The following is a 19,908-nucleotide window of genomic DNA, read 5'->3' on the forward strand; positions in this document are numbered from 1 at the left end:
AAGACAATCAAAAGCCTGGTCAAGGGGCACAGTTCGAGCAGGCTGATTTTTCTACCTACCTTGTCCCAGAGTCTACACCAATTCAAGATTAACCTCCTGAAGAACAAACACCCAGGGGAGTGAATTAGGTGTCTGATGGGGTGGGTGGGAGTTAGATTATCCATGGGGTGGGAGGGGTGGAGAGCTTTGGATCCCTACAGTAACTTGGTCATAAGGATTGGATTGAATTCAACAAAAGGGTTTCCTCATTCCCCTGATCGAGATAGAATCATAGAATTACACAGCACAGAAGGAGCCCTGTAAGGCTTCTTCCTGTTTATTGCCTTAGTTCCCCTTTCTATTATTTTGCTGTTGCCATTTTTGATCCATGGATGATTAATGCACATGTATCTTTACATCAAGCAGCAGAGAGAATGAGCAGTCGGGACCCACCAATCCGTGGGCGAGCCTGTGCGGGGGGGGCACTCTTTCCCTCTGCACCAGCCGCTGTCAACGTCCACCATGGCCGGTGCAGAGAAGATCCTCCCTGCGCATGCGTTGGGATGATGCCGCCGCTCCCGCGCATGCACGAACTTGCGCCGGCCGGTGGAGGCCCTTCGCCGCCGGTTGACGCGGCGCCAAACACTCGGCGCCAGCCTAGCCCCTGAACGTGCGGAGGATTCTGCACCTATGGGGCGGCCCAACGCCAGAGTAGTTCACGCCACTCCTCGGCACCAGAGTGGCCCGCCCCACCAGGTTGCGGGGAATCCCACCCTCTATTTTTCCTTTAATTATGAAATTTCCCCCCTCTGTATTTGTCTGTCTTGTGTGTGTGTGTGTGGAGTGTGGGGGCAAGCTAAAATGGTAATAGGGTATCAATTGTTTACCAATTGTACTTGCTGCATATTTCATTATAGTTCTTCTTATAAATAAACAGTAATTGTGTTTGCATTTACAAACCCGGTGACTGTAATTATTGGGCAGCCAAGGGTCAAAGACTTTGGGTGTTTTTCTAAGAATTATTGGTTAATTCACTTGTGCTGTGATTCCAGGTCAAGGGGCTAGAACTGACCGCACCCGAGCCCAGGTTGTCGTAACAGGCCATTCTGCCCGTTGAGAACAGACGATGCTTTTTGGACCAGGATGAATACTTATTGGTCACTCTGCCTTGTGGACTTTATTAACTCAAGGCTCAACCATTCGATTGGACTCCCGACATGCCTCACACCTTCTACCCTCTGTAGCCTATAGATCATCCAAAACCTTGCTGCCTCAGTCCTCACCCACACCAAATCCCATCCGCCCATCACCCAAGTGACCCCAGTGCAGCAATTCCTTGATTTTAATATTATCGTCCTCATGTTCAAATCCCTCCATGGCCAGTTTGTCCCTCTCTGTTTCTGTAATCTCCTCCGGCCCCATAATCTCCGCACTCCTCTAATTCTGGCACCGTTAGCATCCCAGATTTCCACTTCTCCAGCACTGATCGCCACACCTTCAGCTGCCTGGAGCTCAAGTTCAGGAATTCTCTTGCTACACCTCTCTGCTTCTCTCTCTCTCCTCCTTTAAGATGCTCCATAAACATAATTTTAACTAAACTTTTGGTCACCCATCCTAAAATCTCCTTATTCAACGCAGTATCAGATTTTGTTTGTGCCTTGGACGGAGTTCCTACCTCGAAGTTGCGATATAAATGTAAATGGTTGTTTGGTAGTCCATAACTTAGTATTGCTGCCAACAAGATACATACTGAAGTTTTTCGATTTGCACTCAACAGGATATTTCACAGGAGTACCAGTATAAGAGGAAAACAACGGGTGCAGCACAGTGGATAGCACTGCTGCCTCATGCCGCCGAGGTCCCAGATTCGATCCCAGCTCTGGGTCACTGTCCGTGTGGAGTTTGCACATTCTCCCCGTGTTTTTGTGGGTTTCACCCCCACAACCCAAAGATGTGCAGGGTAGGTGGATTGGCCATGCTAAATTGCCCCTTAATTGGAAAAAAAATAATTGGGTATTCTAAAGTTAAAATAAGAGGAAAACAACAATTTATACTGCATGGAAAGAAAGTGCTGATTGGTAGAGGTATTGCCATGGAGAATGCACTAGGGGCTGTTTAGCACAGGGCTAAATCGCTGGCTTTCAAAGTGGACCCGCAGCCCGTAACAGCCTCCCCGAACAGGCGCCGGAATGTGGCGACTAGGGGCTTTTCACAGTAACTTCATTGAAGCTTACTTGTGACAATAAACGATTTTCACTTTCACTTTTCACTTTCACTTTCATTGACAGTTAACTGCTGAGTGTTGTTTGGAATTTAAACCAGGCAGCATAACCCTTGATGCTTCGACGTCTCTCTTTTTTCAGGAATATATATAAAAGCTGTTGTGGTTTATGCAAGTGATCACCTTGACGGTTTTTAATGCAATGGGATTATGGAGTGAGTTCAGATACAGGGCAGCAGAGTTTTGCATGAGCTAAAGTTTATGAAGGGTGACAGGTGAGAGGTCGGGGATGACAGCACTACGACACCCCATTCTGAAGGTAATAAAGGTCCAGTTTCCCTGTGGATTCTATACAAAGTTTTCAGCTCTGAACTCAGGTTCAAATCCAATTGAGACTGCTGCCTGTAAGTCTCCAACTCGTGAAATGGGTTTGGACCAAAGACCCCAACCGTGATGCGCACAAACCTACGGTACAAACCCACTGGTGAATCAGTGACAATGAAGCGACCGCACTGTGGATGGGTGTAGGAGCGAAGACATTCTGCACACGTGCAGTTGGTGCCATTGTGAGGTTAAGACTAAGGCAAAGGATCGGAGGGGAAAGGAGTTACACGTTCATCAAGCAGAGATGCACACAGCTCTGACCATGAGGGTAGACCACACATGGGTGACCCATCACCGTGTGGGAGCATCGCAGGCACAGACACAGATCCAAATTCCATCACCATGTGAGGGGAAAGGGTAACGGGATCTTCACTTAAGACCCAGCACTGTAACACTGAGCTTGGAAGTGCAAAGGGAACAGATGCACAACTAGCTGTTGGAGGGGGCAGGGTTCAGCTAGCGTTCTGCTATTGGACTGAGCTTGTGTGCCTGACTGAAGCTCAAATATCATGGCTTCTAAATTTAACCCCAAGCAGCAACTTCCAGCTGTGCCAGCAAGGACCTGACGAAATCTTTTTCGCCTTTTAGCTCAATGACTTCGAATTTGCCCCCAATATTTCCCCCTCCTCCTTCCCCTTTTGCCCAGCCCTTCTCTGAAGCAAGGCTGAGTCGTGCTGGTGTCAGCGGTTCCAAGGTGCCATACCTCCTGACACCTCACGCTTATCCAAACTCCCCCAGAGGGGCAGACAATTTTCCAAGTGTTGGCGAGGGAAAGCGGGATTGGGATCCGAGCTGATCTGGATTCTGGAGGGGAGAGGGGTTCAGCGTCCCGCCAGTGGGGGATGGGAATGAAGGCGAGGCAAAAGGACCTCACTCATCAGCACTGAGAGAAGTCTACAAAATTGGGAAGGGCGACATTGTGCCACTCTTACAAGTGGTTCTGGCAATGTAAAGGCTCTACTGAACCAGCCTTCTTGTGAGGGGACCGAGTCACATAACCAGATCATATGGTTTTCCTTAGTGATGTTGGTTAAGAGATTAAAATTGGCCCCAGAACACTGGCGGTGGCTGGATGAGGGTGGCGGGGCTGGGTGAGGGTGGCAGGGCTGGGTAGGGGTGATGAGGGCAGTTGAGGGGGGGCGGTTGTGGGGGTAGGGCAGGGAAACCTCCCGTACTCTTCTTCAAAACAGCGAAATGTGATCTTCTACATCCACCTGGTGTGGCAGGAATGGCTCAGGAAGGACAGTACGGTGGTGCAGTGGTTCGATCCCGGCCCTGGGTCGCTGTCAGTGCAAACTCAAGAGTAGGGTGACAGTCCTAGCAACTACAGGCCGGTTAGTTTAACATCAGTGGTGGGAAAGGATTTGAAATCTGTAATCAGTGAAAGAAATTTGGAGTCACATCACAGCACTTGGAGAGGTTTGAGTTCATTAAGTAGAGCCAGCGCGGGTTTGTAAAATACAGGTCATGTTTGACTAATAGAATTTTTGATGAAGTAACAGAGATGATCGATGAAGGGAATGTGGTTGATGTTGTCTATATGGATTTTCAACAAGTGTTTGACAAGGTACTACATAAAAGGCTGGTTAAAAATATTGAGGCTTATGGAATAATCACTTGACAGTACAGAACTTGAGTATTGCTGCAAAAAGAAACATGCGAATGAAGCTTTTCATCTTGCACTCATCAGGACAGACACGAGATTTCCAAATTTCAAATGGAGAAACAATTCAGACTGCATGTGAAAAGAGTGCAGATTGGGTGGCAAGCTGAGTCTGATTGGTCAAAGCAATGCCATGGAGAATGCACCATGGCACGACTGCCCCTCCCCCACCTCCCTGATTCAGCTAATCCTTAGAAGACAGATCTACAGAATCCCTACAGATTGTAGGAGGCCATTCAGCCCGACAGGTCTGCCCCGACCCTCTGAAAGAGCACCGTACCTAGGCCCAGTCCCTAGCCCTATCCCCGTAGCCCCACCTAACCCGCACATCTTTGGACTGTGGTAGGAAACCGGAGCACCCAGAGGAAACCCACGCAGAAGACATGGGGAGCACTTGCAAACTCCACAGAGACGGTCACCAGAGGCCGAAATTGAACCGGGTCCCTGGAGCTGTGAGGCAGCAGTGCTAACCACTGCCACCATGTCGTCCTTGGGAAGAGTTTTTCCATTCCTACCCTACCTAGGAATGGAAAAACGGTGCTCTTTCAGAGGGTCGGTGCAGACTTGATGGGCCGAATGGCCTCCTTCTCTGTCGGGATTCTACAGATCTGCCTTGTAAGGATTAGCTGATTATAGAAGGGCTAGGGGAGACAGACATATAATTTTGGGTAAGAGGTACTCGGGAGGGAGTGTAAGAAATAATTTTTTTCCGCGGGGAGTGATAATGACCTGGAACTCATTGCCCATGATGATGGAGACAGAGACAATCAATGACTTCAAAAGGAAGTTGGGTGGGTAATTGAAGGAAATAAACTCACAGGGTTACGGGGATCGGTAACGGGGGTGGGGGGTGCGGGATTGATTGGATTGTTGTCTGGGATGCTGGCATGGAATTGATGGGCCAAATGGCCTCCTTTTGTGCTGTAACTGACTCTACGATAGATGGAAATTCGGTATAATGCTCCACCCGAAAGGATACTTACCAAAACTAGTTTAATGATGAGGTGTTTCTCATAGGCATTCTGTAAGCGGTAGTTCTCTGCAAGAAGGAAATATAGAGAAAGATGATTCAGACACATTGTTAGGACACTGAAACCTCCGATACCGGTTAGGACGCAATCAGCAGTCAGGCTGATAGGAATTGGGGTTCTGTGTGAACCCTCGTCTTTCCTACAAGCTCACTGCTGACCCTGTACTGATTGACCATACTTTCATTCAGGTATTTGGGCAACTAAAAACCCCTGGATTATTGAGCTAAATAAAATTTAGAGTACCCAATTCATTTTTTCCAATTAAGGGGCAATTTAGCGTGGCCAATCCACCTAGCCTGCCCATCTTTGGGTTGTGGAGGCGAAACCCACGCAGACACGGGGAGAATGTGCAAACTCCACACGGACAGTGACCCAGAGGCGGGATCGAACCTGGGACCTCGGTGCCGTGAGGCAGCAGTGCTAACCCACTGCGCCACCGTGCTGCCCACGATTATTGAGCTTTTGCCAGGTCGCTGAGCTGGAACAAGCTACTGCACACAGCTGTAAGGGTGGCAGCAGACCAGGAACATCCCCCAAGCTCACCAAAATTCTCCCCCAACCATTAAACGTTATTACTCCAAAAGGTTTGTCTGGGTGCAGCCTAGGCGGAGTCCTCCGTAATACAGGGACAGGAGCAGACCATTCAGCCCCTCCAGTTTGTTCCACTATCCAAATGGTTAATGTGCACCTCAACTCCATTTATCAACCTTGGGTCCAACAAAAATCTGTCAATCTCAGGCATGAAAGGTCCAATTGCCCCCTTTTGTGGGAGAGAGTTCCAGAATTCCACTTGCCTTCCTGTGAAGAGGTGCTTCCTGCCACCACCCCTGGGCTCCAGCTTTAAGGTTCTTGTTGTAACACACACGGACCCACGAGGATGGCCCCATTAGGCTCCCCGTGAGTCTCGTGGAATATGAGCTTCCACGCTGTGGGGCGGAGCCACCTTATCAGCGGGAGAGGAAATCAGAGTATATAAATCCAGCCCGGGTGTGAGCCAGGGCCATAGTCCCTTCCGGGACCTGTGTACATAGTCTTTTCATTTCTCTGTAAATAAACCTTATATTCCCAATGCTTCCCGTTTGGCTGCTGCTTCTGTGAACTCAATAGTTCTTTCCCCTTGTTTTCGACTCCCCCACCACCCCCTCTGCCCCAACTGCAGAAATGGTTCCCCTCTATCAACCCCTTCAAATCCTTTAATCATCTTAAACGCCTCAGTCAGATCACCACTTAATCATTCTTACACAAGGGAAGGCGAGTCAAGATTGTGCAACCTGCTCTCATAATTTAACCTTTTAATCCTCAATAATAATAATCTTTATTACTGTCACAAGTAGGCTCACATTAACACGGCAATGAAGTTACTGTGAAAATCCCCTAGTCGCCACACTCCGGCGCCTGTTCGCGTACACAGAGGGAGAATTCAGAATGTCCAATTCACCTAACAGGCATGTCTTTCGGGGCTTGTGGGAGGAAACCGGAGTACCCAGAGGAAACCCACGCAGACACGGGGAGAACGTGCAGACTCCACACAGACAGTGACCCAAACCGGGAATCGAACATGGGTCCCTGGAGCTGTGAAGCAATGTTGCTAACCACTGTTTAGCACAGGGCTAAATCGCTGGCTTTGAAAGCAGACCAAGGCAGGCCAGCAGCACAGTTCAATTCCCGTACCAGCCACCCCCCCCCCCCCCCCCCCCGAACAGGTGCCGGAATATGGCGACTAGGGGCTTTTCACAGTAACTTCATTTGAAGCCTACTTATGACAATAAGCAATTTTTTTTCATTTTCAGGTTGTGGAGGAGGTGTGACTCAACCAGTTGGAATCTGGGAAGTTGAAAAATTGGTTTGAATTGGGTTTGAATTGATAACTTGGGTTAGAGAGTGGGGTTCCAGAGTGAAACCACTTACCAGTAATGTTTGTGCGTCGATGATGGTGACTGAGGGAGATGCCAGGCTACGAGGTTACGGGCTGTGGTGGAATACAATTTTGCTTGTCGATGATACACAGCGCCTCATGGATGCTTAGTTTTGAGCTATTGGATTGGTCATGTGATATTCAAAATCATGTCAGCATTGTATGCGCGTTTGTGATTTTTTTTGCGCTTGTGATCTTAACCTTTTTGTGGATTTGTTTGTGGTTAGCACTGCTGCCTCGGGGCACCGAGGACCCGGGTACCTGTCCGTGTGGAGTTTGCATATTCTCCCCATGTCTGCGTGGGTCTCACCCCCCACAACCCAAAAAGATGGGTAGGGTAGGTGTTTCTGCCATGCTAAATTGCCCCTTAAGTGGAAAAAAAGAATTGTATACTCTAAATTTATTTAAAAAGAAACTTTTTGTGTTTTAGTTGGCAAATTGATCAAATTAAAAGTTGACGTGAATGTTATTGAATGGTGTTTGATAAATATAATAAAACTTGCATTTATATAGCACCTTTCACAACCTCAAGACAACGGATGAAGCACCTTTTTGAAGTATATTGACTGTTGTATTGTAGAAAATGTGACAGCCAATTTACACACAGCAAGATCCCACAAGCAGCAATGTGATAAACGATCGGCTAATCTGTTTTAAAGATGCTGATTGAAAGTTAAACATTGGACAGAACAGGGCATATTAATAGGGGTATGGAGTATTAGAACAGGGAAGCTCTGTTGAATTTTATAGGTCATTAGTCCAGCCTCAGCTGGGGTATTGTGTTCAGCTCTGGTCACCACACTTGAGGAAGGCATCCAACAGAGTGCAGAAAAGATTCACGGACATGGTTGGAAGGATGAGGAACTTCCGTTATGAAGATAGATTGGAGAAGTTAAGACTGGTTTCCTTTGAGAGAAGGTGGCTTTGGGCAGTTTTGAGAGAGGTATTCAAAATTAGGAGGGGTCTGGACAGAGAAACCGATCAAAAGATCGGGAATGAGAGGGCACAGCTTTAAAGCAATTAGCAAAAGAAACAAAAGTGATATAAGAAAAAACTTTTTGAGCATATCTGGAATGTACCGCCTTAGATTGTGGTGGAGGCAGATTCAACCAAAGCATTCAAAAGGGAATTAGGCAGTTATCCAAAAGAATGAATCTGCAGGGGAGAAGCCAGGGGAATGGTCCATTCGGAGAATCAGTGCAGATAGGATGGGCCAAATGGTCTCTTACTGCACCGCAACAATTGACTTCAGGAAGCAAAGTACTGTACACACCCCTGTCCGCATCAATGGTGGAAATGGTGGACAGCTTCAAATTCCCAGGTGTGCACATCACCAACAATCTGTCCTGGTCACCCACATCAACACTACGACTAAGAAAGCACAACAGCACCTATACTTTCTTAGGAAACTAAGGAAATTCGGCATGTCCACATTGACTCATACCAATTTTTACACATGCACCATAGAAAGCATCCTATTTGGCTGCATCACAGCCTGGTATGGCAACTGCTCGGCCCAAGACCGTAAGAAACTACAGAGAGTTTTGAACACAGCCCAGTCCATCACGCGAACCTGAATCCCATCCATTGACTCTGTCTACACCTCCCGCTGCCGGGGGAAAGCGGGCAGCGTAATTAAAGACCCCTCCCACCCGGCTTACTCACTCTTCCAACTTCTTCCATCGGGCAGGAGATATAAAAGTCTGAGAACACGCACAAACAGATTCAAAAAGAGCTTGTTCCCCGCTGTTACCAGACTCCTAAATGACCCTCTTATGGACTGATCTGATCTTATCACACATCTTCTCTACTGAGTAGTACTACACTCCTGTATGCTTCACCGGATGCCTCTGTCTTTGTATTTACATTATGTATTTTATGTTTGCCCTATTATGTATTTTCGTTTCATATACGGAATGATCTGAAATGAAAAATGAAATGAAAATCGCTTATTGTCACGAGTAGGCTTCAATGAAGTTACTGTGAAAAGCCCCTAGTCGCCACATTCCAGCGCTTGTCAGGGGAGGCTGGTACGGGAATTGAACCGTGCTGCTGGCCTGCTTGGTAAGCAAGCGATTTAGCTGAGTGAGCTAAACCAGCCCCTATCTGACCAGCCCCTGTCTGAGCTGCGTGTAGAACAATAAACAAATTTAATCCAATCAAATTCAGTGACAGGGAGAACTTCCCGACTCTTCTTTAGACAATAACACGGGATCTTTACTTCCACCTTGGAGAGCAGATAGGACCTCAGTTTACTGTCTCACCTGAAAGGCAGTGGTCTCAATTTTCCTGCCTTTCACGCTGGTGGGATCTACTGATCCTGCCGGCAATGAATCCCGCTATGGGTTTCCCAACGGCGAAAGGTTCATTTGATGGGAAACCCCATTGACAACGGCGGGAGCAAAGATACTGCCGCCTGTCAATGGAGCGCTGCCTCTGTCGCTGCGAAACACACGTCAGGTTGCACGGGAAACCCCGCCCAGCATCTCCGGTAGTGCAGCACTCCCTCAGCGCAGCACTGGGAGTGTCAGCGGGATTCTCCGGTTGCGTCTGCCCAGCGAGAGGAGAATCCCGCTCGAAGTCAATGGAGTTTTTCATTCTACGCGGCTCGCCTGTGGCGTTCTTGCGGCGGGCAGGGCGGGAAAATCCAGCCTAGATGTGAAATATATACACCTGTGGGTTAAAACGCAGAGTCACATAGCAACACCTGTGGCTCTTCAGCGAATTTCATTGGACGAACACTAATGTAGAGGACGCTTTTCTATGGGATATCTGACTGGGAGATAGATGATAGACAAATCTTGGTGGAAAGATTACTTCAGTGACATGGACCAACAACATATAACTTAACTTATGAAGTCCAGCAACAACCTAGTGCAAGCAATAATGGCAGATGGGGAAACTGCTTTGGCCATTTTTCCTTGGAGTAGACACACTGGATTTGCAATGTAGTGAGGCAAGGAGCTGTAAAATTCCACAAGTCGCGTCTAGTTAGGGCTACATTGCTTCCACTAACTCCCAATTGCTGGGCGAACGTGTGGAAGAAGAGTAATTGAACCCTCCCCGCCTGTAAATAGGGAATAGGAATGACCCTAGTAATTATAGGCCAGTTAGTCTTACTTCAGTGGACGGTAAGTTAATGGAAAGGGTCCTGAGGGATAGGATTAATGACCATTTGGAAAGATGCAGCTTAATCCGGGATAGTCAACGCGGATTCGTGAAGGTTAAGTCTTGCCTCACGAATTTGATTGAATTCTTTGAGGAGGTAACTAAGCGTGTAGATGAAGGGAGAGCAGTTGATGTTGTATACATGGATTTCAGTTAGGCGTTTGATAAGGTTCCCCATGGTCGGTTCATGAAGAAAGTAAATGAAGAAAGTAAGGAGGTGTGGGATAGAGGGAAATTTGGCTAATTGGATAAGTAACTGGCTATCACATAGAAGACAGAGGGTGATGGTGGATGCAAAATTTTCAGACTGGAGACCAGTTACCAGCGGTGTACCACAGGGGTCAGTGCTGGGTCCTCTGCTATTTGTGATTTTTATAAATGACTTGGAGGAGGGGACTGAAGGGAGGGTCAGTAAATTTGCTGATGACACCAAGATTGGTGGAGTAGTGGATGAGGTGGAGGGCTGTTGTAGGCTGCAAAGAGACATTGATAGGATGCAGAGCTGGGCCGAAAAATGGCTGATAGAGTTTAACCCTGATAAGTGCGAGGTGATTCATTTTGGTAGAAAAAATTTGAATGTGGATTACAGGGTCAACGGCAGGGTTCTGAGGAATGTGGAGGAACAGAGAGATCTTGGGGTTCATGTCCACAGATCTCTGAAGGTTGCCACTCAAGTGGATAGAGTTGTGAAGAAGGGCTGTAGTGTGTTAGCTTGAGTTTAAGAGCCGTGGGGTTATGCTGCAACTATACGTGACCATGGTGAGACCACATTTGGAGTATTGTGTGCAGTTCTGGTCACCTCATTATAGGAAGGATGTGGAAGCATTGGAAAGGGTGCAAAGGAGATTTACCAGGATGCTGCCTGGTTTGGAGAGTAGGACTTATGAGGAAAGGTTGAGGGAGCTAGGACTTTTCTCATTGGAGCGAAGGAGGATGAGAGGCGACTTAATAGAGGTTTATAAGATGATGAGGGTGATAGATAGAGTAGACGTTCAGAGACTATTTCCTCGGGTGGATGTAGCTGTTACAAGGGGGCATAACTATAAGGTTCGGGGTGGGAGATATAGGAGGGATATCCGAGGTAGGTTCTTTACTCAGAGAGTGGTTAGGGTGTAGGATGGACTGCCTGCTGTGATAGTGGAGTCGGACAGTTTAGGAACTTTCAAGCGGTTATTGGATAGGCACATGGAGCACACCAGAATGACAGGGAGTGGGATAGCTTGATCTTGGTTTCGGACAAAGCTCGGCACAGCATCGAGGGCCGAAGGGCCTGTTCTGTGCTGTATTGTTCTATGTTCTATGTACCGCTATTCAGTGAGATCCTGGTTGATTTGTTACCTCACTCTGTTACATACAGTATCCCTCAATATCTTTTGATAGCGGGGCAGCACGGGGGCACAGTGGGTTAGCCCTGCTGCCTCACGGCGCCGAGATCCCAGGTTCAATCCCGGCTCTGGGTCACTGACCGTGTGGAGTTTGCATGTTCTCCTCGTGTTTGCGTGGGTTTCATCCCCGCAACCCAAAGATGTGCAGGGTAGGTGGATTGGCCATGCTAAATTGGCCTGTAATTGGAAAAAATGAATTGGACACTCTAAATTTAGTTTTTTTTTAAATTTTCTTTTGAGAGCAAAATTCTATCAACCTCAAAGATAATTTTTTTTTGTGTATCCAATTAATTTTTCCAATTAAGGGGCAATTTAGCGTGGCCAATCCACCTAACCTGCACATCTTTGGGTTGTGGGGGTGAAACCCACGCAGACACGGGGAGAATGTGCAAACTTCACACGGACAGTGACCCAGAGCCGGGATGGAACCTGGGACCTCAGCGCCGTGATGCAACTGTGGTAACCACTGCGCCGCTATGCTGCCCTCTCAAAGTTAAAATTAACAAAGTGTGTGGGATCACGTCTCAGTTTTCACAATTGCTTCTGCTGCTAATGAAAAGTTGTTGGAAGCCGGAACTCTATAGGTGCCAGAAAGTGCAGGGTAATATCAGTATCCCCAATCTGGGAATTCTGAAGTACGAAGGAACCCATTTGGCCCATTACTCTACTTTAAAGAGCCGTCAACATATAAACAAAAGAACCCATGAATTGGGAGCAGGAGTTGGCCATTCGGCCCCTCAAGCTTGCTCTGCTATTCAATAAGATCACGGTTAACCTTCTGTCTCGGCTCCCCTTTTCTGTCCTATCCCCAAAGCTCTTCATTCATAGAATCCCTGCAGTGCAGAAATTCTAGTCTGCACTGACCCTCCAAAAGGGCACCTACCTATGCTACTCCCCTTCCCTATCCCCGGTAACCCTAACTAAGCTGCACATCCCTGGACACTAGGGGGTAATTTATCACGGCCAATCCACCAAACCTGCACATCTTTGGAATGGTGGGGGAAACCGGAGCACCCGGAGGAAACCCACACAGACACGGGGAGAACGAGCAAACTCCACACAGTCACCCGAGGTTGGAATTGAACCCGTGTCCCTGGTGCTGTGAGGCAGCAGTGCTAACCACTGTGCCACCTCGAGAGATCAAAAATCTGCCAATCTCAGCCTTGAATATTCCCAAAGACGGAGCATCCACAACCCTCTCGGGTGGAAAATTCCAAAGATTCACCAGTCTCTGAGTGAAGAAATTCCTCCAATCGTTCCCGTTCCCCCTCCCGCATTGCCTGTACATTTTTGCTTTTTGCAGATATATCCAAACCAATCAGATTCGCTGAGTAGAATATATTTCTGCATTTTACATTTTTTTTGCCAGTCATCATCAGCGAATCATAGAATTTACAGCGCAGGAGGCTATTCGGCCCATCGAGTCTGCACCGGCTCTTGGAAAGAGCACCCTACCCAAGCCTTCACTCTATCCCCTCACCTCCACCCTATCCACGCAACCTTTTTTGGACACTAGGGGCAATTTAGCGTGGCCAATCCACCTAACCTGCACATCTTTGGACTGTGGGAGGAAACCGGAGCACCCGGAGGAAACCCACGCAGACACGGGGAGAACGTGCAGACTCCGCGCAAACAGTGACCCAAGCCGGGAATCGAACCTGGGTCGCTGGAGCTGTGAAGCAACTGTGCTAACCACTGTGCTATCGAGCTGCCCATAAATCTCTGTCCTCTGGTGACTGATCCCTTTGCCACTCGAAACACTTTCTCCTTATTCGTTCTGTTGAAACCCCTCCTGATTTTGAACACCTCTCGTAAATCTTCCTGTAACGTTCTCTGCCCCAGGGAGAACAATCCCAGTTACTTTCAGTCCCACCACATTACTGAAGTCCTTGATGAAATGAAGAGTAGTTGTGAAAAGTAAACCTTTGGGAGGTTGTGAATGGCCCACTTGCCCCATCACAGGGGGTCCCCCCCCCCTCCCCCGCCCCCCAAAACCACTTGTATTTGGTACATACCCATGTCATTTAACCAGTAGGCAATTTTCTTGTAAACATCGTCAAGAATTGTAACCACCACAGCCAAAAGGACTTTAGGAAAATAGGTGACTATCCGTGGCAATTCTTGAATACTTGACACAAATTCCTAAAAAAATGAAGCAGAAAGAACTTTATGAACAAACGAGATGTGTAAAGTCCTTTGTGTTGGCGCTACACGCCATGAATTATCATTGAGGTGTAGTGACTGTTGTTATGTAATAATAATCTTTATTGTTACAAGAAGGCTTACATTAACACTGCAATGAAGTTACTGTGAAAAGCCCCTAGTTGCCACATTCCAGCGCCTGTTCGGATACACAGAGGGAGAAGTCAGAATGTCCAATTCACCTAACAAGCATGTCTTTCAGGACTTGTGGGAGGAAACCGGAGCACCCGGAGGAAACTCACGTAGACACGGAGAGAACGTGCAGACTCCGCGCAGACAGTGACCCAAGCCGGGAATCGAACCTGGAACCCTGGCGCCGTGAAGCAACAGTGCTAACCATTGTGCTACCGTGCTCCCCTGAAGGGCACTAAGGCAGCAACTCAACAATACAAACATCGGGCAGCACGGTGGCACAGTGGTTAGCATTGCTGCCTACGGCGCTGAGGACCCGGGTTCGAATCCCAGCTCTGGGTCACTGTCTGTGTGGAGTTTGTACATTCTCCCTGTGTCTGTGTGGGTTTTGCCCCCACAGCCCAAAAGATGTGCAGGTTAGGTGGATTGGCCACGATAAATTGCCCCTTAATTGGAAAAAATAATTGGGTACTCTAAATTTATTTTAAAAAACAATACAAACATCTGCCATTAAGCATGTTAATCTGATGTTAAGTGATGGCGGTTGAGGGATAGAAATTCCCCCCCCCCCCCCCGCTGTTCTTTGAATAATGCCATGGGCCCTGGTAATTAAGCGTGAACACAGCAGCTAGTCACAGAGTGTGAATGTGGGAATTTGGTGGGTCAGGGTATTAGGTGCAAAGGAAGCAGCTGAGTGATTGTTTGCTGAGGATTTTTCTCATTAATCTTTCAAAACTCTGGTAATTTAATAGTAATTGTAAGCTTTTATTAGTATTAGCAAGGCGTACTTGCAAAAGCAGTGCTCCTTGGGAGTAGTCGGGTTTATTCATTATAAATTAAGGAAGAAAATAATAATTAATTAAAATATAATAAAAATGGCAGGGCAGGTGATGTGTTGCAACTACACAATGTGGGAATTCTTGAACGCCAGGTGTGATCGAGGGCAAACAGTAGTAAGTGTTAGTGGCTTGAGGAACTACGTCTCAGAATCATGGGTTGGAGGCCAGGATATAGACAATGCGATACATCAGGCAAGGGGAAGTCACCTGGACACTTTGTTCCAGGAGAATGTCACACCCCTTTGGTTAGGACCTTCTGATTTGGTCAGTGGTCAGGGACAGGTGAGTGTGGCTGCAAGTGATGCAGGTAAGGGGATTGAAGAGGTAGACATGGAGGAGCCTCAACACTTAGGATTGTCCAATAGGTTTGACATCATTGCAGCTTGTGGGGATGAAGGTGGAGAGCTGAAGGGTGGATGACCATGATACCATGGTACGGGAGGCCAATCAATTGAGGGGGAATGATAGTTAAAGGGAATGTAGTGGTAGTAGGGGACAGTATAGTCAGGGGGAATTCTCTGAAGCCAAGAAAGAAAGACCAGACTGCTGCCCTGTGCCAGGATTCAGGACATCTGCTTGGAGCTGAAGAGGAACTTGTCGTGGAAAGAAAGGATCCAGTTGTCATGGTCCATATTGACACCAATGACTGCTTAGGAATTATGAGCAGCTAAAGACAAATCAAAAGCAGAACCTCTAAGGTAATAATCTCTGGATTATTACCCGGGCTATGAGCCAATTGGGGTGGGGTAGGGTAAATAAGATTGGAGAAATGAACGTGTGGCTCAAAGATTGGTGTGGGCGAAATGGGTTTCGATTCAGGAGGCACTGGCACCAGCGCTGAGGAAAATGGGAGCTGTACCATTGGACAGGTTTCACCTGCTCTGGGGCCAGTGGGCTGGTTTAGCACAGGGCTAAAGAGCCGGCTTTGAATGCAGACCAAGGCTGGCTAGCAGCACGGTTCAATTCCCGTACCAGCCTCCCCGAACAGGCGCCGGAATGTGGCGACTAGGGGCTTTTCACAGTAACTTCATTGAAGCCTACTTGTGACAATAAGCCATTTTCATTTCATTTCAGAGAGTTGTATAACTAAAGTGGTTGAGAGGGCTTTAAACTAAATGGTGGGAGAGAAGGGGTGAGTTGAGCTGCAGTACCACAAAGAGTGACAAGAAGATAATGATAACCAGAGTGTGGCAAGAAGGAACAGCGCGTACAAACTTAAGAGTACCAGCAGATAAAGCCAGATGTGGCAAAAATGGTAAAAACTAAACTAAGTTAAAGGCACTAATGGATCTAAATTCCCTTATGCCCCCAATGTCTAGAACCAATGAACCCTGTAGTAATGACATGATAGCGTGGATGCTCTTTAAGGGTGAACAAAGTGATTTTTAATGACATCTAATTCTTACAGTAGTGACTTTTCACTAGGTTCACCAGTGCCCACTAAGTGCCCATTGTTTCTTAGTCTTCTTCACCCTCCCACTATGTCTCGGTGTATCCCCATGATCCACAGCTGGGGTTGAGGCGGTCTGCCGACTTCCACACCCTGTTGCCTGAGATGACCTTGGCAGGCGCCCTTTGTGGGGCCAGGACCTTGAGGGTCATGGGCAGCACCGGTGTTGCAGTGCGCGAGAGGTGTTTCGCTCACAGCGAGGGAGGTATCAGATGGGCTGAACACATCGAGGGTCTCCTGGGTGGAAGGCCCCAGGCTGCACTCCTGCTGATGCCCTTCCCTTCAGATGCCCAGGGGCTCCTGGGCTCTGCCATGGGACAGAGGGGCAGCTGGAGTGAGGTCCAGAAGCTCCGTCATCCTCCGGCGCAGACATTTGTGGATTCCCACCAGTGCCTGCACCATGTAGGTGGAGCCCTCAGCCATGGAGCTCATGCCCACAGCCATGGAGGTCATGCCCACAGCCATGGAGCTCATGCCCACAGCCATGGAGCTCATGCCCACAGCCATGGAGGTCATGCCCACAGCCATGGAGGTCATGCCCACAGCCATGGAGGTCATGCCCACAGCCATGGAGCTCATGCCCTCAGCCATGGAGCTCATGCCCACAGCCATGGAGCTCATGCCCACAGCCATGGAGCTCATGCCCACAGCGATAGAAGCTGGTGGAGGCCATTTGGCCCTTCGAGTCTGCTCTGCCATTCATTATGATCATCAAGTTCAATACCCTGATCCCACCTTCCCCTCATTTAAAAGGAGCGCCCCACTGGTTACAAAGGTGAAATTTTCCTAGGACGGGCGAATCAGGGGCAAGCTGTGTGATTCACGTGGAGAAAAAAAAATGTTGTTAAAAAGGTTGAACATACGGTGAGTTTTGCCAGCGTTGGCGCCAGCAGGATTCGCCCCGGTTTTCACATCGGAACCAAAACTGTCAAAAAATGTGAAGCACGATTCTCCCAAAAGGGAACAAAGTCCCTGAGCGAGCGCGTTTAGCTGCATGTTTCCCGTAGCTCACAGCGATGAGAAACATGTGGCGTTTCAACGTGACTGGCGTTGTATAAGGGGCCTGAATGGGAATGCATGTCCAAGGCCGCACATAGCCCCGTTTTTAAATGGCATTCTGATCTCCGAGGCCCCCGGAATGATCCTGACCTACCCCCCAGCCCGAACTCACTATGGAACATCCATGCAGGGCACCCCAGGCCTAATCACACATGCACAGAAAATGACAGCTTGTCTCCCTGGCAGTGCCCATGCCAGCTGGCAATGCCACCCGGGCACCTTGGCAGTGCCAAGCTGGCACCCATGTGACACTGCCAGAGTATAACCCAGCCCAAAGGGCATGCATCTGGGGGCCTCCGACCCCCTGGGAGACCCCCCCCCCCCCTCCACAAGTGCCATTCCATCTAGTCCCTATTTGTGGAGACCAGTTTTTTTTTCAAAAAATGAACTGAAATGAAAATCGCTTATTGTCACGAGTAGGCTTCAATGAAGTTACTGTGAAAAGCCCCTAGTCGCCACATTCCGGCGCCTGTTCGGGGAGGCTGGTACGGGATTTGAACCGTGCTGCTGGCCTGCCTTAAAAGCCAGCGATTTAGCCCAGTGTGCATACTTTATTCATAAATTCTCTAATAAACATTACAGAACATTTTGATTTGCTGTGACTGCACATTTCCATCAAAGTTACACATTCACTTAGCTTTCTTACATTCAATTGGGATGACATTCTGCACGTTTCCCTGTTAACTTTACAATTCTTTCGTAAGTATTTACATTGTCATGTTTCTCTCAATGCCTTTTGTACATTGGAGTGTTAATGACCCAGCCCGAGGGGTTTTACACTGTTACCCACCCCTCGGTGTACATTTGTTGGAAGACCTTACACAGTGGCCTTTCCCCATTGCGCCTTGGCGGCAGCTGCCCCAAGCTTGAGTAAGTCCCTCAGCACGTAGTCAGTACTGAACAACTCTCACACGAGGTGTCTGAAGCAAAGGTATTGAATCCCAAAGGCTCAGGTACCTCGGACATCTGCACATTAGAGTCAGACTAACTGTCCCTCTCTGATATGCAGATTTGCCAAGAAGTGATCCTGCCCACAATGGGCGGGATTTACATCACAAGGTCGCGCGGGATCGTGTTGAATCTGGTAATGGGTGGCGAGCCGGGTAGATCCCGGGGTCGGGGTCTCCCAGCTTTCATTGTCCGCACTGCGCCACAGCTTTTCTGGCCCATCACGGCTGGAGGATCGCTCCCATGGGAAAATCCCGCCCAGAATGTCCTTTGGAATGTAGACTCGGTCAGTATCTCGCTGTTGAGATTTGCCATTACACTTTTCTAAAGCAGCTGCTTGCACTCAGCAGCATAATGACAATCGTTCTGAGCCTATGTTGTACACAACCACACAGATGGTTCATCACAATGTTTCGACAGAAGAGCCTCAACAGGTGCCTGTTACTGACCTGCAGTTCAAAGCAGATTAACATGATCAGGAAGACCATACAGAGACAGAAGAGACACACTGGAAGACTGACAAAATATTGGAACAACCTCCGTTTCCAAGGCGGGTAATAGAAGTCCTCGCAACCTGTAACTGGGCTAACTCGCTTCACACCCTGCCAGGAAAGAGAGATGAGAAGCGTTAAAAATATTGTGCAACAAATGGTGGGATAACTTAATAATAAAACATAAATAAACAAGTAGGCTTACATTAACACTGCAATGAAGTTACGGTGAAAAGCCCCTAGTCAGCACATTGCAGCACCTGCTCAGGCACACAGGGGGAGAATTCAGAATTCTCAGCTGGTATGGGAATTGAACCCACGCTGCTGGCCTTGTTCTGCATCGCAAACCAGCTGTCGAGCCCACTGAGCTAAACCAGCCCCTCATGAATGCTTGTCAAGGTGAGGAACATTCATGTCAGGAGTAGAACACTTCCCTAATTCAGGCACCTCTGCCACCCTAAAAAAAGCTTCCATTTCAAAGTCTTTTACCCCAGGACAGCCCAAAGTGCCTTACATAATTTCAAGTGTAATCACTGTTGTAATGCAGGAACAGCAACAGCCAACTTATGCACAGGAAGCTCCCACAAACAGTAATGAAATAAGGCAAGATAATCTGGTTTTTGCTGATGTCGTTTGAGACATTTTGGACAGTTCACCGGGGAGAACTTGTTCTTCTTCAGTTCAATGGTCTGGGCCACACATGATTACAATCCGTACAAAGGGGTAGGTTCCTTTGATAGAATCTTACAGCACAGAGGCCATACAACTGCCCAGTGCTGATGCTTATGCTTGGCCTGAATCTCCTTCCACCTTTGTGAGAACCACTGGCTCAATGGGCATATCGCCTCTTGACCTGCTACAGCACAGAAAGATTCAGTAACAGAGTTCGGAGGTCAATGAGCCCCGAGTTGGGTTTATTTGCCCTCAATATTTACATGGCAGCAGGTTATAAATGGGGCAAGACCATCTTTAGTCGATGTTAATACAACTTAAAGAGAATTAGAGGCTTAAAATATAAAGTAGGCATTAACAAATGTATTC

The 19,908-nt window shown here is 48.0% G+C and overlaps 1 protein-coding gene across 2 annotated transcripts in view; it reads right to left on the bottom strand.

Annotated features, from left to right (window-relative positions):
* Positions 1-19,908, bottom strand: part of ano8b (anoctamin 8b) — a 131,847-nt gene that overhangs the window by 40,694 nt on the left and 71,245 nt on the right. For both annotated transcript variants that reach the window (XM_038777664.1, XM_038777665.1), the window contains exons 9-11: positions 18,826-18,978; positions 13,762-13,888; positions 5,231-5,286 (exon numbers count right to left, since the gene is read on the bottom strand). In XM_038777664.1, the coding sequence (XP_038633592.1) occupies positions 5,231-5,286; positions 13,762-13,888; positions 18,826-18,978 (336 nt within the window). The remainder of the gene's footprint in view (positions 1-5,230; positions 5,287-13,761; positions 13,889-18,825; positions 18,979-19,908) is intronic.

The sequence above is a fragment of the Scyliorhinus canicula genome, chromosome 18 (assembly GCF_902713615.1).
Source record: "Scyliorhinus canicula chromosome 18, sScyCan1.1, whole genome shotgun sequence".
Lineage (NCBI taxonomy): Eukaryota > Metazoa > Chordata > Chondrichthyes > Carcharhiniformes > Scyliorhinidae > Scyliorhinus > Scyliorhinus canicula.